The following is a 19,599-nucleotide window of genomic DNA, read 5'->3' as shown; positions in this document are numbered from 1 at the left end:
TGTATCCAGAGTCTTGCTACACAACATATTACATGTCTTTCATCTAATTGTACCATTGCTCCTTTGATTTGTGACAGTTTTTCCCACAACAGCTAGGGAAAGGAGCTTAGAAAAGTAAGTAATATGGTTATGAAGGTGCAGTTACTTGGGGAAATAGCTGTTTCGTCTATAATAAGTGGAATTACACTCTTAGTTATAGAACTAATTACTGTTCTGTTTGCTGGTTGAATGACAGATTTCTCCTCTGTACAAATGGGATAGTTGGAAGCTTTGGGTAGCCAGGAAGGAGGGCATTAGTCTGTGCTTGGTAATGGGTGCTCCTTGTGAGATATGCTGAAAATATCAGTCTCAAAAGTGAAATAATTGTCTGTTTCTGAGCCCTAGTAACTGGCAAGTCTCCAGCTGGCTTGTGTCATTGCTATAGCAGACTGATCCTGCTTTGCCTTTTTTTTTTTTTTTTTTTTTTCCTTTTTCCAAAACTCTAACTGAAAGAACTGGCTGGATGTAGTTCATGCATTGCATTTCATATGGAAAATAGGAATAAGCATCCTTCAGTTGCTTGGTCCTGGCTTCCTATTCAGTCTGACAGTTTCTGAGCACTTTTATAAGGAATTCAGCTGCTTCTAACAAAATAAGACTGGACAAAAGCTGAACAGAAGCTTTATAATTTTGGTGTTATCCTTTGGAGCACCAAAGTTGGCACTACAGTGCCATTCCCTGATGAAAGTATTCCAAAGACCTAGGGCTGATAGTGCAGCTCCACACTGGTTTTTTTGGGTTTTTTTTGTGGGTTTTTTTTTGGTTTTTTTTTTTTTTTTTTTTTTTTTTTTTGTTTTTTTTTTTTTTTTTTTTTTTTTGGTTTTTTTTGTTTTTTTACCAAGACATGGTTTAATATTAATGTTAAATGGGATTCCTGAGCAGAATTCTGCAAGAAACTCCACTCAGTGTGTAACACAAATTAATTTACGGAGGTGTGTTTTATGTCTGCAGCACACCCTCACCTAATGTACTCTAAGTATGGCTTTAATTACTGCTCTGTGTTGAGGGATTCTTGCTTGGATCGCTCACCAAAAATGTTGAGCAGTGTAGCTGGGACATGGGAGATGCACGGCTCCTGGTTTAATCACTCTGCAGGGCTGGATGGAGCTGGTGTGCAGTGCCAGGGACTGCAGACACAGGGTGGAATTGCACCTCTTCTTCCAGAGCTCTCTGCAGAAGCGGCAGAGCAGCAATCATGCCACCAATTCCCAGCAGTATTTAGAGTGTTACTAACCAAATGATGCACTGGAGAAGAGCCCTGGGACTTCCCGTGCCTTGCAGCCCCACCTCAATTCTGGGGGTGGTTGTGGGCACCACAGTATAAACAAAGACATGAAACCATTAGAGAGTGTCCAGGGGATGGTGAAGGGTCTGGAGGGGGAAGCTGCTTGAGGAGTGGCTGAGAGCACTTGGTTTGCTCAGCATGGAGAAGAGGAGACTGAGGGGAGACCTCATTGTGGTCTGCAACTTCCTCGTGAGGGGAAGCAGAGGGACAGGTACCATGAGCATGGCAGGACTTGAGGAAACAGCACGAGGCTGAGCCTGGAGGTTTACGCTGGATAGAGGTGGAAGTTTTTTCAGCCAGAGTGTGCTGGGCACTGCCCAGGCTCCCCAGGGAATGGTTATGGCCCCGAGGCTCCCAGAGCTCCAGGAGTGCTTGGACAATGCTCTCAGGGATGCACAGGGGGGATTGTTGGTGTGTCTGTGCAGGGACAGGGGCTGGACTGGGTGATCCCTGTGGGTCCCTTCCAGCTCAGCATATTCCATGGTTCTGTGATCCCAGCATGACTGTGCCCCTCTCAGGGATGGGGGCAGCTCCATCTAGTTCAGCATGTAGCACTGTGCCCTCCCTCTTCCCTACCTGTGCTGCTCCCACATGAACCACAACAGTTAAATAAAAGCAGATGCTGTTTTCAGAGAGGGGGAAAGTGTTAACCCTGGTGTTTAACTTAACATTGCCAACACGTTTCCTACAGCACTTTCATCTCTGTTATCTCCAGAGAGTGGCTTGTATCTGACCTTGCTCTGCATTTTTACCCTTGTGCATCTTTGATTTGATCAACTCAGAGCAGCACATATTGGGTACTCAGGCTGAGGAAACAGCTTGATCCACAGGGAAGAACATGGGATAAGGGATAGCAATCACAAGCATTGAGATTCTATTTTGTTTTCAGGTAATCTCTGTTTTCTATACAAACACACTTTTGCTACACAGTCTAGATTAAGAACTGTAAAAATAAACCCTTCAGTGAAAGTTTATTGAGAAAATTTCACAGTTCCATGTTGTGAAGCTCTGAGTTCTTTAAATTAAGAGCAGAGCAGCAGAGCTTTAAATTAAATTGAAATTTTCTGAGAGAATAGTGATTGAATCTCTGCTTTATGTGGCAAAGGCAGTGCGTTGAAAGGGAAATGCAACAGCAGGTAAATTAGAGGTGTTAGTGGCTTACATGGCTTTTACAAAAATGTTCCCACCCCATTCTTACTGCATACCAGACTTATAGGTCATATTTAGGGGGAATTACATTAGTTGTTAAATGTTGATTTTATGTTGAAGGCTTATATATAAAAGTTGAAGGCTATATCTTCTGGTTGAAGGCTTTTTTCCTAAAATTCCTCTTAACCATGAGTGACTGTAAGACGTTAATATGGGAGTACCAGCTGGTTCTCAGTGCCTCCAGATGATGCTCAGAGCTTAGTAAAACACTTTGTCTGTCCCCTCCTTAACTACCTTTGGGGAGGGAGGACTTGCTGGGAAGCTGTCCAGCCTCTTGCAGTGGGTTGCAGAGCTGCTCTGTGTCCCCCTTTGGCTCCCTGTGATGTGCTGCTGGCGTGTGGCAGTCGGGTGCAGCTCTGTAGGTGCTTGCTGACCCCTTGCTCTCAGTGTGTGCCTGCCTGGAGGGACTGTGGTGTTGTGCAGTGTGTCCTGTGCTTCCTGCCTCAAGGCTTCTCTGGGAAGGCAGACTCAGCCCCCTTCCATCCATCCATCCATACACACACCATGCAGAGCACTGGGCTTGTGTGATGGATCTCTGGGCCTCTGGCATATTGTGCTTTTGGCAGCTGGGGATGTGAGGCACCTGCAGGATTAATTCCTCCTGGCTTCTGCCTCCCTGCAGTGCTGTTTGGTTTGTAGTTTTGTTGGTGCAAGCTGAACCTCATTAACTCCGAGTCAAAGGGAGGAAAGGGATGTGGTGTTGGTGATTAAAATCTGTGTGGCCACTCAAGGAGTGGGTACTCTCAGCTTTGTGTTTAGCCATACAAGCCTTCAGAGTGTTGCTGGCTGTGGTCTGTAATAGAAAAACTCATCAGAGCAGTGCTGTGGAAATACTTCCTTGTTTGGACGGAGTGGGTTACATGTTTTCTGATACTGAGAAACTAATCTTGTTTGTCATTAATGAAACAGAGCATATTGCAATGCAAATGAGAGAAGTTGCATGACAAGTGGTCCCACAGCCCTCAGCACTTGCTATTGATTGTTCAGTCTTACTTATTCATGCTATGCAAATTGCATTTCTCATCTTGCTCCTTCTTGTCTACATATTTTTGGTACAGGACTTGCCTGCAAACAGTCTTGTTCTTTCACTGGAGAGGCAGGAATTGTTTCTGGCAAAGTTCTTAATGTTCCTTTGTCAAGCGAGTACTGGCTGAGCCAGGCAAGGCTGCGGAGCTGTGGCAGAATGAATTTATCTTGCTCTAACTTCAGATGGAGAAAGGGAAGAGTTACTGGTGTATTATTTGATAAGAACAAAGGCTTTAAAATAGTTTTCAGTTCTCTTTGGTTTTGATACTGAAGCCCTTGTGGCATTTGTTTTCTGGTCAGCTGTTTGGAACAAGGCATGTGGCAGTGTTCTTTTATTAATGCTAAATATTATTTTGCATTTCAGGTATACTAAACCACTGACCTTTGCTGACTGCATCAGTGATGAGTTGCCCTTAGGATGGGAAGAAGCTTATGACCCTCAGGTCGGAGTCTATTACATAGACCACAACACCAGTAAGTGACATGCTACTGTGTTTTTGCAGAGCAATTTGTGCCTCTGTTAAAGTATACTAAACACAAAACCACAGAGTTGCTAACAGCATGTTTTAGAGTTGATGAGATCTGCAGCTCGTGGAATCAAATCCTCTCCTTCTCCATCATACAAAGTACTTCCCTCTCTAAGCAGGAATTTGAGACCTTTTGAGTTGCAATCTTCTAGTTGGCAGCCACATTGAAGCCAATACTATGGACACACCTCTGTCAGATTCGGTTCTGCTGAGGACTCCCAACTGGGTAGCAGTGATCTGGAGTTTGTTCTTAGCCTGGAATTTGTCCCTGTGGCAAGACCATCAGAAACAGTGCAAAGGTCTTGTGTTGACTCCCCTGGCAGGGATGAACTGAATGAGCACGAGCTCCCTTGGCTGCAGGAGCTCACATTTTAGAAAACGACATTATTTTTTTTAAATAAAGATGTGGAAGTCTGGTGCATTTTTTCCCCCCCTTGGGTATTTTCATCTTCACACCTTTCCCTTTTTCAAAACTGCCACAATTTCACCTGGCCTGAGACGGCACCCTCCAAGCTTTAGCAACTTCTTTTAGGTGTTAAAAATGCAGAATGAAAAAAGCCTATTCCCAAAAGGCCTAGCTGACCCCCACAATACAAAGATTGTAAGTTTCCAAATGTAAAGGTGACACAAATATTTTTATTTAGAACTTATGTAAATCCTGTGATTTTCGGATGACATGTCTTTAAACAGCTTCATCCTAAGTATTTTTCTGTGAGGTAGGGTATGTTGATTTTTCTTTTTATTGGAAAGGGTAGGCAAGTCTACAGGATCACACAAAGGAGATCTGCAGGGGAGAGGAGTGGACAAACTTTGCTTTAGAAGGTACTGAGTTGCAAGGCACAAATTTGGATCTCCTACAGGTCTGTAAGACCAGGTCTGGTGTCCATTTCACAATCTAGGAATGGGAAAATAGCCTTGACCTGAAGCTGTGGGACATGGAAACCTGTTGGACCCCTGAAGTATTTAAGTTAGCAGAAACTCCATCATTCTTAAGTTTGAGGTTGGACTCAGTGATCCTGAAGGCCTTTTCCAGCCTGAGTGGTTGAATGCAGTTGGGACAAACCAAACATGGTTTTATTTATACATTTGAGTTGGTGCAGGGTGAACATGCAAAGGTCTGGTTGCAGGTCTGGGGCAGTTACCCCTGGTCTGTGCCTCTCACAGGCACCACAGGATTCAGGGGCAGGCAGAGAATCCTTCCAACTGTGCTGACACCTGCTTAATAACAGTGCCTTTCAAAAAGTTCCACTTCTGTGGGATGTCAGAGGCCTCAATATTGAAATGAGAATTTCAACTGAAAAGTTAAAAAGAAGAGGAACAAACTCATGACATGTTTCTTGTGCCAGCTCTAATCCAGATCACGACAGAGCAGAGCACATCCATTTACCTTAACCTAATCAAGCAGCTCATCTTTGTGGTGTATGTTGAAGTGTCCTCTGGAGAGTGTCCAAAACCTTCTTCCTCTCCAAGGTCTCTGGCAGGTTCCCTGGCAGGAAGGAACTGCTGAGGGTGGGAAGGGAATGGAGCCATGTCGGGTCTTGCTCCTACTGCACAAGTATTTGACACTAATTATCAGAAACGAGCCCAAGGATAGACTTAAATGAACTCTAAAGGCAGGAGCCATTAAAAGAAGCAAGATGGAGAACAATTGTAACCACCTCTCTGAGGGAAAATAAATATAATTAAATTGAATTGAGTACCCAGAATATTCCTAATACACTATTAATAGCCTTGAGTGTGCCTCTCTGGGAGAACTTTGGAGTGTGATTTGCACAAAGGAATGATGCTGATGCAAGCATCATAAACCTACATTCCTCCGACATGAAGCAAGCAGATTTATTTATGACAAGCTCAACATTGAGTTAGGAATTCATGAGACAACAAATGATGTAATAGCCTGCATTTCTATAGTTCTTTCATCTCACTTCTGAATGTATTTTGCATTTCTCAGTAGCTCAGTGAAAGCCCTTGGCCAACACTTTCATTGATTGGTTTTGCATGTTTGAAAACGAAAGCTCAGAGCTGCAATCAAGGGGTAACAGTTAGTGCTTTGATTACTGAAAAGGTTGAGGTGAATATTTAGAATAAATCTGGACACAAAGCATTTCAATACCTCAGTGTGTGAGCCATCCTCTCTGTGAGCTGTCTGCTGAGCATTCCCTGGGTCAGATTGTGGATGGGCTTGGAGCACTGGCAGTGCTTCACCACCTCACAGAGGTGTTCAGGATTGGAGGCTTTTGCAGGCTTCCTCCTCATTGCTTATAACAGAGGAATTTTCCTGCAGCAGCTTCCACCACCCTTCTTGGGATTACAGGAAGAATGGGCTGCTAGTCTAAGGAAAAACTGGAATTAACTGGGCTTGAAGACTTACGTTGAGGTAGACTTAAAATCAAGTGTCCTGCATAAACTTCAAGAGCCATGGGTACTTTGCCAACATACTTTTTATGCTGGAAATTAGAGAGCCCTAAGTCACAGTTGCTGGTGGCTGTGCAGTCGTGTCCAGGGAAGCTCATGTCTGGGAATGTGGGGGCAGCTCCCTGGATAACAGCAGACTTTCCCCTTCTGGTTCAACTGTGGAGAAAAGGCAGTTACTTCATCTGGGTGTGGGTGATGGTTATCTGGAAAATGGGATTTGAGGGCAAGAATTGAGGCAGGAGCATGGGGATGTCAGAGTCTTACAGATTCTGTGTCCTCTGTGGCTTTCTTTTGCTCCCTCTAAGAGCACAGTGCTATCCATGAGGGCACCTACAGCTGGTACAAGCAGCTGCTTTTCCTCATATTATTTTGGGGCAGTTTTTTAGGTCCAGGCCTAGCTTTAATATTAGATCAGCTGAAATATTGCTTCTGCTTGCAGGACCTGTAAAGGACTCAATTGAAATGCTTCTACAACCTATACTGGGGTTTTTTGATGCATTTTGTGGCTTCTCCAAGTTTTGCCATGTAATTTGAATCTCCATGGGTTCCTTTGGGTCTTGAGGTATTGTTAGAAACAGCTTACTGCTGGAGTAGCTGATTAATTTTCTCCTCAGCATGATCATGAACAGCTTGTGAAAAGGATTGAGTGTCATCCCTTGGGTAAACCCCTTTATTTCTAGTTCTGCTGCTAAGAATATTGTCTAACTTCTCTTCCCCACATCCTGTGTACTGCAGTGCTGGTCTTATGCCTGACTCGCTTAAGAGCTGCTCATACCTTCCACTCTGGCAGCTTTTACTAAATATTTAAAGAGGCTCTTCAGATATGCAGATTAGATTCCCACTGATAGTTTCAAGCAAGTCCTTTCCATTAATTATTCATTATGTGGTAACTAGGCATCCTTATTCAAGCATGTTAGTTTAGACAGTTCAGAGCACTCGGTCAACTAAATATTGGAACCTGCTCCAAACAAGAACATGTAATAGCCTTGAAATAGAAATGAAAAATGTTTTGGGCATTTCTTCACAAAACAGAGACACACACTGACAATAAATTTACCTCGTTAGTATTAGGAGTAGCTGCATGTCTATGACCTTACTTCTTTTTCATGATTAGAAACCTGGAAAGCAATGTATTGGTTGTGTTGGGGTAACAGAGATAGAAGTGCTGTAACTGCTGCATTCTCTGTTACCCTAAACTCCACCTCCCACATCCTTCAGTCATTTACTGCTGTGCCTGCTTTCCCTAAAGGAGATGTTTACTACTCTCTGAGATTCTGTTCATGTAATGTCATTTAAGATGCTTTCACAAATCTGTGATTTAATCAGACTTTATTTTTACTTACCTCTGGAATCAGAGTGAGCAGGTTTTCTTTCCCCTCTGCAATAAAAGCCACTTGGCAGCCAAAGAGGATGGGCAGAGTTGTAATTGCTTTCATGTTGTCAGGTGCAGTATAATGCAGTTATGTGGCAATGATATTTTCTGAAAGTTTTATCGGTGAAATAGTAGAGGCACTTTAATAGTAATGTTATAAAACAGTTGCAATAAAGATAAGTCTAACAGTCGATGTCAGTGTCTTAGAACTGTGTATGCATATTCTTGGGTGGATGTTTTTAAGAGCCAGAACCAGGGCAGCTTCAGCAGCAGAGGAGTTGGAGAGTTATATGACAGTTTTGTTGTGAATTATTCTATTCAGCATGGCAGAACTCATTGGAATTCATTGTGGGGCAACAGTTACCTTCCTTGGAAAAAAGGAAAATGTCATTATTCAACTTCTTTATTACAGGGATGGGGCAAGAGACTATTCTAAAATGTCATAAACAGTGGAGCTTTTCCAAGTAGCAGAACAAGCCTGCATTCTGTTGATGTTGCTTTCTCCTGTTTTCTCTCCCAGAAACGACTCAGATAGAAGACCCGCGGGTGCAATGGCGCCGGGAGCAGGAGCACATGCTGAAGGATTACCTTGTCCTGGCCCAGGAGGCCATTGCTGCCCAGAAGGAGATCTATCAAGTGAAACAGCAGAGGCTTGAACTGGCCCAGCAGGAGTATCGGCAGCTGCACGATGTTTGGGAGCACAAACTGGGCTCTCAGACCAGCTGTGAGTACTTAGTGAGCTCTTAACCAGCTCTTTCCTCAGCTGTGCACCCTGTAGGACAGTAAAAGGCATGAAGCTGGTCCTTGGATAGAGCACTGGGATGGTGTGCCATGTCACCCTTCATGTTTGATCAGTTTGTTTCAGAAATGGTATCTGCCCAGCACCTGATTGTTATGAAACACTCCTGTGTGTGGCTCAGTCACTGGAGTCACCGTGCAGATTTTCAAATGCTAAAATTGTGTTGTTTGGCTCAGTGTGTAAAAGTTAACTTACATGGTATTTTCCTTGATTGCCCTGTTTAAAGAACAGAAACACGGCAAGAAGGTCCATCTTGGACAGTATTCCCAGGCCCTTTTGTAGTTTTGTATCCCAGGTAGTTGAGTGATGCTCTAGTGGAGCTGAGGGTGTGTATTTTATGCCATGTTCCAAGTCAGCCCTGGTGGATTGCCTCTGTGTGTGTGAAGGACAGCAGTTTGTGCTCCATATTCTGTGTCACAACACATCAATACCAATGTCGCTTCACAATTTGGTGCAGAAATCTTTATAGAATGCTGTATTTCCTCCTTACTGGTACTAGTTAGGAGCTGGAAAATGTCCAGAACAGGATTTATTTCCTGCATGTATTCCAGAATTTTTGTTATAATCCTCAGTATTGGAGATTTTCTGTGTTCTTGCCAGCCAAGAACCTCCCCCGTTTCACTCTTGTGAGTTATATGTGATGATGGAGAATTCCACTGGCTAATCCTGTGCCTGGTGTTAAATTTTTCGAAGTAGTTTCCTGTCAATTGAAGGATTCTTGTTTGATAAGGGTGCTGTCCCTCATCTCTAAAGAATTGGGCTTGCTCTTTTCTTAGGACTCCTCTACCCAGAGCAGTACACTGAGAACATGAGTTACGTGGGTGAGATGGGATCTGTCTTGAAAAATACAACCAAACAGAAATAACTAGAAATGCTTTCCCATGTTTTATAGGGCATAAACTGATGGCTGCAAGGATCAGAGTATCTCCCTTGCCTAGAGCTACCTCTAACAACATTGCACATTGGGGAGCTTCTGTACCTTCTGAGGCAGAAGGGTTTAACTGCTGCTGAGAAGAGAGTTCTGCTCTTAATGGGACATTGATTTAATCTGGTGTGACACAGTGTATGGTTGGTCATGTCCTCAAGGCTCTGAAAAGGCTTGCATCACATTTTTCAGTTTCTTCTCATTCTTTGCTTTTCTTTGTTTGTAAACATTCAGTGGATTGTTTGGTCAATGAGGAAGTCTGAAAAAAAAAAACTAAGTAAACCTTCATGCAATGCCTGTCTCTTCAGTTCTGTTAAATGCCTTTGGAAATGCAGGAAGCCACACTTTTGAATGGAGTGAACATGTTGGGGAGTTTGAGTTAAGTGTGTGAACCTGGAACAAATCCAGACTGGAGATTCAGGACATGCTTTGGCCCCTTCAGTCTGCACTTTTTGTGGAGTACTTGCCTGCACTACTGCCTTTCCCTGTCTTTGAGCAGGATGTGGAAATTGGGTAACAGACCTACACCAGCAATGTGTGGAGGTCTGGGTGTGCAGGAGTGATGGGAGACCTCAGTCTGTGGTGGGCTGGTAAAAGTATAGGGAGGAAGGCAGAGCTGCTAAACTGGCTCTGTATTTGTTCCAGTGCTTTCTGGCTCCTCATCAAGTTCCAAGTATGACCCCGAGATCCTCAAAGCAGAGATTGCTACTACAAAATCCAGGGTGAGTAGTACAAATGTACCTTTGCTTGCCATGAGTAATGTTCAGGTATTTCCAGACCTCGTGGCAAATACTGAAAGGGGATGCCAAAGCAGTTGGGAGAGCTAATGTTGCCATTTAGGAGGTCATTTATCAGAATTTTCTAACGTTGCAGTCTTAGGAATTTGAAACAGGTTTTTTTTTTCCCCTTAGACTTTAGCCTGCCTTGGCAGCTGGCAGTGCAGGATGGCTGTGGGATGTGGAGCTGCATGCTGGCTCCTCCAATGCTGGAGAGCTGGGGTCCTCCCCAGGGACGGGCAGCTGTTTTGTGCAGGGCTTAGTGCAGGCTGTCAGCAGGGGAGGGTGTGCTCTCATGCAGAGCTCAGCTTGGGAGGAAGAAAGGACTAAAGTAAAGTAGGTCAGTGTGGCCTCTGGAGGAATATAAAGCAGCAAGCTGTAGGGTCAGTGGATTTACAGTATGGACTGTCATCCTGCTGGGTTACTTGTGCAGTGGGGCCTTTTCGCTGGGGAGCTTGGAGGGTGGCTTCAGTCGCTGCAGGGTAACTCCTGTCCTGATGCTTAGCAGTTTTCTTAATGACTGGGAAGGTTTTAAACATTTCTGAGCAAAGTTGACATGTGTTTCATTGCTCTCTTTATTGAATTTTTCTCAGCTTTTCCACTTATGTGGCTGGAATTTCCCTTGTGCCCCTTTTTAAGAGGTGTAATGGCAGCTACTGGATAAAGCCCTGGCCAGTGATAAAGTCCTGGTGAGGAGGCAGTCAGGGCTGTTTCCTGCTCTTGAGATGAGCGGAGTGCCTGGAAACTTTGTTTAGAGTACTGTCTACACTGAATAAGTTTTGAATAGAATGGGTAGCACTGTACCTAAATACTCATATAAAATAGCCTTCTAAAAATGTGACACCTTGCTGCAGGTTAATAAACTCAAGAGAGAAGTAGCTCACATGAAGCAAGAGCTCCAGTACAAAGAGCATGGATTTCAAACACTGAAGAAGTAAGTGTGTTCTCAAGATCTTTTTTTTTTTTCAGAACATCTCTGGCTTGCAATGCATCCCCCACTACATTTATAAATAGCTGCCTAAATAACATAAGCTGAAATATGCTGCTGCTGATATCTTTAGGCTGAAAGCAGTACACAACCATGGGGGAGTTCTCTCAAATCAGTGCCTGTGTGGGATTGACCACATTAGAACTGACTTCATGGCAAAAAGGTTTTGAACCAGGATCTCATCAGTTAACTGGTTTTCTGTTCTACTCAGTATTGCTCAGTATGGATGACACTACAGCCTATTGTCTTAATTATAAGAGCCATTGATTTAGGGCACTGAGAAGAAACTGGAGGTGGAGTGGAAGGGGAGGAAAAGTTTCAGGCACTTGCCTTTGTGTGATGAGACATCTTGCATCTTTCAGATAAATATTTATTTTAAGGGTCAACCCTGGTAGAATTCCTTTGAGGAAAGGGAAGGATGAAGTGGTTTGTAATTAGGTTGTGCAAGCAAATACATCTGTGCACGTGAGTCTGTGCCTGGTTTTTGAAAACATGAGTGATAATAAGGTAATTCTCATAGATGGCTAAGCTGATCCTCTCTAGGTTAGGAACAAGGCAGCTAGCAGCAGTCTGCCCTAACACACTGTTTTGGGGGGGTTGTATGCACCTTTGTTCTCCCTTAGGAGTCAAAGAGATGATGATATTGCTGAAATCAGAGTTCTAGCTTAATGTACTGCTGAGTGGAGTAACTTAGGCAATGGGGAGTGGGCTCTTGTTCCTTTTGTTGTCCTTGTTATAGTTTGGAGTGTGTTTTTGTTAAAAATCCATGTCAAGACACATGCATCTAGGATAATTCAATTAAATGGATGTTATTAAGTGTTAGCTTACTGGTTTTTTAAATTTTTATACAGAATTGACATGAAAATGTCTGATACTCAAGGTGGCTACAAACTTGATGAGGCACAAGCCATTTTAAGTGAAATGAAAGCTCTCAAGAAGGCCATCACATCAGGAGAGAAGGAAAAACAAGACCTCATTCAGGTATTGAAACAAGATGACTCATAGTATTTTGTGTCACCATTGCTAGGAGATTGAATTTCTGAGAAGTAATTTAAGTATTTTGTATTTCAGATACATAATTGAGGTTTTTATTAAACTAGTTCTGTGTTGTGGTTGGACCACAGCCTCTGCAGTTCTTCAGATGCTGGAAATGAGAAGTGTAAAATACAGTCCAGCTATGCCTGACCTCGAGTTTGCAGGGTCTGAGTGGGCACAGCAGACATGGTCACATCTGAGTCATGTAGCTGCTGAGGTACTTTGGGCAGAAGTGAGCTCACCTCATGATTTTTTTTTTTTTTGTGGTTTTAGAGCTTAGCCAGGTTAAAAGACAGCTTTGTGAATGACAGAGGATCCCAGTCAGACCTGTGGGCCAGCAGCGTGTCTGTGGAAAGCTCCAGCCCTCTGCTACCCCGGCAGTACCTGGATGTCAGCTCCCAGACAGATGTTTCAGGAAATGTGAGTAATGTGTGAGAAGCCTTGTGCTCGTGGAGACATTCCTCTGAACTGTGTGTAGAGCTACCTCACCGTGAGTTGCCAAGCATGGACAAGTTTCTGTGAAATCTTAACTTCTCCTGGTTTAAACTGCAGTGTGGCTTTGTTTCTGTGTGCAGTGTTAATGTATCACTGAGGGCAACCTGATATTTCCCCACACTGTCTCTATCAGAGCAGCCCAGTAGGAATAAAAGGGAAGGAAGTTTGATTTTGCTTGTAGGTGTAGATTGTGATACAGACACTCCTTTAGCTCTTTATACCAATAAGTTATGAGACAAGAAATATTGAGCAGGTCTGTATGGGCTAAGCTCCAATGAGGACTCTTCCCCTAAGGGTGTTTGGCTTTCACTGGGTTACAAGTGGCAACAGCAGCTTGTGTGCAGATATTTTGATGTCACCAAAGTTGTAGGGCTCATAAACCTTCAGTCCCACACATGCAAGGAGATCAGAAGTGTCAGGTTGGTCCCAGCCTTGGTAAGGACTCAATCAGTGCTGGGGGTACATCTTACTTCTCACAGGACAGCACAGAGCCTCTCCTGTGAGCCTTCACTTAGAGGTTTGCAGCCACTTTCAGTCAGCCACTCATGTTAGTAAAGATCTGCAGATCTGGGTGTGGTGGGATGTCCCTTGTCTTTAAGGCTTTACAGCCAAAGCAAGATGTCATCCAAACCAAAATGCAATGCAGCACTTAAGGATGCAAAGAGCATTTAAGAAGAAGGATATGTATGTTCATAGAAATAGAAGCCCAAGACAGATGGGGTGGATTTTCTCTTCTTTCTAGGCCAGAAAGTGCCTTTGAATCTTGTTGGGGTTTAAGTATTTTAAGAAATAATGAAAAATGTATTTAAGTGCAGCATGGTCCTGTGTTGTGATTGGTTTAACTAGGAAATGACTGGTAACATCAAGTGTCACTTGTAACAGTGTCAAGGAAATATCAAAGGAGGAGTGGTTGCTAAGTTGCTGATTTGGTTTTTGTCTCAGTTTATTGGCAGCAGCAGTAACCAGCTGGCTGAGAAGGTGCGACTGCGGCTGCAGTATGAAGAGGCAAAGAGAAGGTAATTTTTTGGCCCATCGCCCTTTTTGGTGGTCTCACAGCTCATTCTGAGGATAAATTTCACTAGAAGAGGTGCCACCAGACTGAAAGCCAGCATTGCTGCTAAGTAAATGTGGTCATTTTTGAGCCAGTGAGACAGTAGGCTTTTTGGGCCAGTGTTATCTTTCAAGAAATAAATAACCATCCTAGAAATTACTAAGGCGTGACTAATGCATAAAGAATTCAGTCTGGCCACACCTATGGGGACATAAGTGGTTCTGCTACCTGTTGCCAGTGCTTCCCCATTCCTAATAAGGAGACTGTACTGCAAGGCATCTCCTTACCTTATTTGAAATGAATGAATGCTTGCATGCCTAAGTGTGATAAGGGGAAATGTATATTGTGTTAACACCTTACATCAAAATATGGTCAATGCTGCAATTTCAGAGCTTATCTGTAAGAATGTAAGTTTTCACCTTTGCCCTCTGATCTCAAATGAATGAAGAATAGACTAAAAAAAAATCTATCTACTTAACAGGCCAATTTAAGCAAAAGCTTTCCAGGATTTACTTTTTAATAGATAATAGCTAACACAACTGCAGAGTTAAATGAAAAAACACCAAGAATTATTACTTAGACTTTGGCTGGCCTAGTCTTTGTTCAGTGATGTCACCACCATTGCTGGTGGTGACTTTCTTCACTTTTAACTGCTCTAGAGGGACTTTGCAACTCCAGAATAACAAAGTTCAGATGCGTGGTACGATCTGTGCCTGGGATATATGCAAAGAGAAGGCTTTTTCTCCAGCCTCTGGTTAGAAGTAAGAGCCTTAAGGCTGATGTTACTCATAATGCTCTCATTTTGGTGTACTGGAGTGGCCAGTAGGCCATGCTTCTCAGTGGCATAAAATTTGATCTGTGTCTGTGGCAGTTGTCAAAAACTGTGTGCCCAACTGCTTCTGACACAAATTTATATTTCTTTTCGTAGGTGGAGCAATTTTATCAGAGCAGTTTATTTTGCCAGTCCAAGATTTGCCAAAACACCTTGACATTCAGATGATTCAGTGACTTTTAATAGCAACATTAAAAATACCATTCCTTCAGATGCAGTGGTTAATTTGGCATGTTAAAATTGCCTTTTACTTTTAAGCTTTGCTGAGGGCTTCAGTTTAATTCACACTGACTTTACACATTCAGATTGAAGAGGAATACTCTTCCTTTATCCTGTATCTTTTCCAAAGAGTGGAAAGTGAATAGTGACAAACCTGCTCTTTTAATTTGCTCTTTATAAAGAGAGAGAATTTTATACACAACAGAGTGGTTCATTTGAAGTGATGATGAGGGACATACAACACACCTTGCAGTTAAAGAATACTTGCTGCTCATACCCCATGTTTGTCTTAGGTTATCTAAAGGTTTTTCTCAAAGTTTAAAAAACATTCTCATGAGGAAAGATGGATCTAAATGGACATGAATAGTTGATGCTAAAATGGAAAGATCTCCAGCTATCAAAGTACCATGGTTTTGGCACAGTATTTAGTAGGAGCTCCAGAAACAAATACCTTGACTGGTTTAAGGCTGGAACAATACTATGGCTATAGTGACTCACAAGGAACCTTCTGTTCCTGTGAAAATTCTTCCTTGTGATGTTTGAAGTGTTTCCTGTCCCCACAGCAGCATTAAAATGTTCCAAAAACACAATAGAAGACTAAGTACTTTGCCCACGCACGAACTGTGAAGGAGCCAAGTGATGGAAGTACATGTGTTGTATTAGCTCTGCAGTATCTTGAAAGCTAAAATTTAAGGTTTGCAATCAAGATGGTCCCATATTAATTAGTTTAGAACTACTAGATCTGTAAGGGGCTGCTACTTTGAAAGCAGGCTCTGGCAGAAACTGTTTGCTGTGGACCAGACTAAAAGCTCAGATGTGGGTATCTGACTGAACTTGACCACACCAGAGCTGCCAGGACCCAGTTCCCTTCCCCACCATTATGTCCCTGTCACTGCTCAGGCAGACAACAGACCCCTAGAGCAGATAATATAAAACCCAAAAAAAGACACAGGGCAGCTACAGTGACAAACCTTTGGCTTAATTCTATCCAAAACTGTGAATGGTATCGTGTCAAAAAGGTTGTCATTGCTACATCTCAGCAAGGAGAATCTGCTGCAGCATAAATGTAATCAGAGATGCAATTAAATTATGTTGTACAACTTCAGACATGTAGCAGTAACTCAGTTGTGCAGCACTTGCACCCTGCACTGTTCTAATTTCTTCAGCAGTTAACCTTTCAGCTTGGGTTCTGTGTGACTGGTGGTGACTCAGGGATTTTAGAAGTATGTTTTTTTAATCTCCTAAAATGAAATATTTTAATTTCGCATTAAGCAACATTACAACGATGGTGGGTATTTGACTGGTCAGTTTTTAAACCACACCTCCCACTTAGTTTGTGGTTTTTTTCTCAAGAACAGAAGCTTATCTGATACAGGATTATTAATTACTGGTTGTAGATACACATCTTATGCTCCTGTGGAGATGCATGTGCTCTGAACAATCTCTGGAGAGACTAAAAATTTTACGTGCTATGCCTGTGTTGTATAATAATAGAAAGTACTAACTTTCCCTAATTAACAAAAAAGACCCTTGTTATGACAATGAATAAATCGTCTAACTGCCTTTTCTAGGTAGAAAGAGAAGAACTAAATAAAACTTGAGCTTCCTGTTGTGTGTTTATTCAGTCTGGTGTGACCTGAGGCCAGCATTGCAAGCCCAGCCTGGCTCAGCACTGATGCAGTTCAGACTCAGGCAGTGAATGCTGAGGGGCTGGAGTGTTCAGCCAAGTTCAGACCTTCTGCAACATGTTTCTTCTGTGATGGTGCTGTTTTATTGGAAAAATAGAACAATAAACCTCATTTTAACTGAGGATGGGGAAAATAATAATCATGTACCAAAGGTAAAACTGGAGGTTAGTTTAACAAAGCTTTTCAACTCGGAAATGCATAGAGAACAAATTCCAGTGGAAAAGCCATATGCATGCAAATGTATGCCAAAAGTGATCAGATTTATGCCAGCCAATCCTCTTAGACTCATATCCCTTCAAAATGCACTGAGGAATTCTTGGATTATGAATTAATGCCACTTAATTCTTCGTTGGAGCACAGTATTGCACTTAATCAGGCACTCAAAAACAAAACAGCTCTTAAGACGACCTAAAAATAGTTGAGCTGAATATCTATCAATTATGGAACTTTATTAGAGTAAGCAACCTGCTGTGGGAAATGGGTTTACAGAAAGTGATGCTTCTCTTCAGAAGGGTGATCTCATGTCTGTCTGCTGTGGTGGTGAAGGCAGGTCAGTGTCTGTGAGCCTAATCCTTCACAGGCTCTTTTGGGCTCAGGTTCCTCTTGGCCTCTGGAGCTTGGAAGACAAAGCTTTATTCTTCGAGGCCTTTCAGGAGCCTTGTAGCTTGCTGCTGCCCAGATCTGCATCTTACTGCTTACTCCACACACTTTGATTTTGCTGGTTGGCACTGAATTTGCTCTGTGCCTGCCTTCGTGCTGGTTGGCTGGAGGAAGCACACACCATCCTCTGCACTTCTGCAGCATAACCCAAATTCTAGAGAGATGGATCCAGATCAGTACCTGCAACTATTTGCTGTGCCTGATTTAAGTCCAGTAAGTCTGTCACCAGATCACAAAGCCCTTTTCAAAGAGAGAAGCATATTGGACATTCATTTTACATGTCACTTCCATTTCTTATGTATTTGCTAAACCCAGGTGAGGGATTAACCTGAGTTCATCACGTGAAGGGGCACATATGCCTTGCCTCTCTGATGTTCAGTCAGGTGAATTTATTTTTGCAAATATCTTGCAAAATACTTTTTTTTTCTTGTTTGCCTTCTAAGTTTTAAATTTTTTTTTCATCCCAGCCCATTCTGTCCTTCCCATTTCCTGCTTCCCACTTGAATTTTGGATTGTGTGAGTTCAGAAACACAGGTCCATGGTAATTCTAATTCAGATTTATCTGCACTATTGTTTCTCATCAAACTACCATGATCAGCCTTGTCAGGTCTTGAAGAGTTGTAGGTTAGTGAATGCAAAGGATGCAGCTTCCTTTGGGAAGACTGACACTACTGCCCTTGTATCCCGTATCCTGGCCTGCTGCTGGTTTTCTGCTTCTCTCTGTATGTTGCATTGCAAAGCTGATCATTTGTGGACCTAGCTGAGCAGGTCAGATATTTGGGAGATTGGGAACAGACAGCAATTTGGAGTGAGCAGTCTCCTTACCTGCCACAAGCTGTGCTCTCCTCCTCTGTCAGTCAAAACTCTTGCCAAATTCTACTTCTGTATTGCTGTTGCTTTTAGTCATTATCTTCCTCCCTGAGCTGATGTGGCATGGTGCTGAAGGACTGGTGATACAGGCTTTCACCTGAAATCTGGAATGATACCTCTAGTGAAAATAGGCTTTGTTTCTGATGCAAATAAGCAGCTCTGGATTCTGGTAGGATCACATTGCCTCTCCAGCTCCTCACATCCTCAAGTGCAGGTTGCACCAGAAGTAGTGTAGCTCCTTAATGTGTCCAGAGTGCTTGCTGTTGAATCAACAGGTGGATTCTTGCAGTAGCAGCATGGAGCTATGATTCACTTCCTCATTGTAAAGACAAAAGAGTTTTAAGCTTTTGACTAACCACTGATCTTTATCTGAATCGTACATGGGGAGTACACAGTTATTTCCATAAAACTGATTAAAAAGTAGGCAATTATCACATCATACCCTCCACACAGACTACTCTGAGGTCACAGCTGTAATGCATATTAAACACCTATAAGTATATCTGATCACCTTTTCTGACATCCAGAATTTTTGTTGTATTATTCCCTGACTTGTGGACACTGCATATTAGCCAGAAACTTCATTTTCCATTGTGAACAAACGTGAGTTAAAATCCCATTCTGCATGTCCACATCCCAGCACTTGGCACCTTTCTGGTAAGGGGGACATGAGGGTGCTTGTCCTGGAGCTGAGAGCCTTCCTCAGGGCTCTGGAAGGTGTGGTTGGTCGTGGTGCACCTCTGCATGTCTGGAGCAGGAGACCAGGCACTCCTTAGGGAATAACTGCATTTTTTTTTTCCCTGCAGAATAGCAAACCTGAAAATCCAACTGGCTAAGCTTGACAGCGAGGCCTGGCCCGGCGTGCTGGACTCTGAGCGGGATCGTCTGATACTGATTAATGAGAAGGAGGAGCTCTTGAAAGAAATGCGATTTATCAGCCCCAGAAAATGGACTCGAGGAGAGGTGGAGAGACTGGAGACAGAGAGGAGGCGCCTGGAGGAAGACCTTCAGGCTGCTAGAGACACTCAGAGCAAAGCTCTCACTGAGAGGTAGGTTAGTGGGCACAGGGCAGTGCCTTTTTGGACAAGAGGTAACTGGGAGCAAGCACCTGCATCCCCTGGCTGACTGCCCACAGTGAGCCACAGCAGTGCCCTCACATTCCCAGGACACTCTACTCAGAGAGCTTCTGAACTCATCTCCCAAACAACCCATCTGCAAGTCTTGCTGTGCTAGTGGGGAAAGGTTGCTGTTCCTACAATGGATCCTTTATAGGAATGTAAAGAATGCTCAAAATAGCCCAGTGTAGTGTTAGTGTAGTGTAACATTTCTGTATGCAGCCAGCACCTCACAGCAGCTTCTACACTTGCTGTGCAGTCTGGGCCTTGGTA

The 19,599-nt window shown here is 43.1% G+C and overlaps 1 protein-coding gene across 4 annotated transcripts in view; it reads left to right on the top strand.

Moving 5' to 3' along the window:
* WWC1 (WW and C2 domain containing 1) overlaps positions 1-19,599 on the top strand; it is a 65,907-nt gene that overhangs the window by 26,570 nt on the left and 19,738 nt on the right. For all 4 annotated transcript variants that reach the window (XM_053956569.1, XM_053956568.1, XM_053956570.1 and 1 more), the window contains exons 2-9: positions 3,924-4,033; positions 8,394-8,597; positions 10,243-10,319; positions 11,228-11,307; positions 12,213-12,342; positions 12,670-12,816; positions 13,834-13,907; positions 19,018-19,260. In XM_053956569.1, the coding sequence (XP_053812544.1) occupies positions 3,924-4,033; positions 8,394-8,597; positions 10,243-10,319; positions 11,228-11,307; positions 12,213-12,342; positions 12,670-12,816; positions 13,834-13,907; positions 19,018-19,260 (1,065 nt within the window). The remainder of the gene's footprint in view (positions 1-3,923; positions 4,034-8,393; positions 8,598-10,242; positions 10,320-11,227; positions 11,308-12,212; positions 12,343-12,669; positions 12,817-13,833; positions 13,908-19,017; positions 19,261-19,599) is intronic.

The sequence above is a fragment of the Vidua chalybeata genome, chromosome 15, assembly GCF_026979565.1.
Source record: "Vidua chalybeata isolate OUT-0048 chromosome 15, bVidCha1 merged haplotype, whole genome shotgun sequence".
In the NCBI taxonomy this organism is placed as follows: Eukaryota; Metazoa; Chordata; class Aves; order Passeriformes; family Viduidae; genus Vidua; species Vidua chalybeata.
The sequence above is the reverse complement of the archived record's forward strand: the minus strand, read 5'-3'. Positions and strand labels throughout refer to the sequence as shown.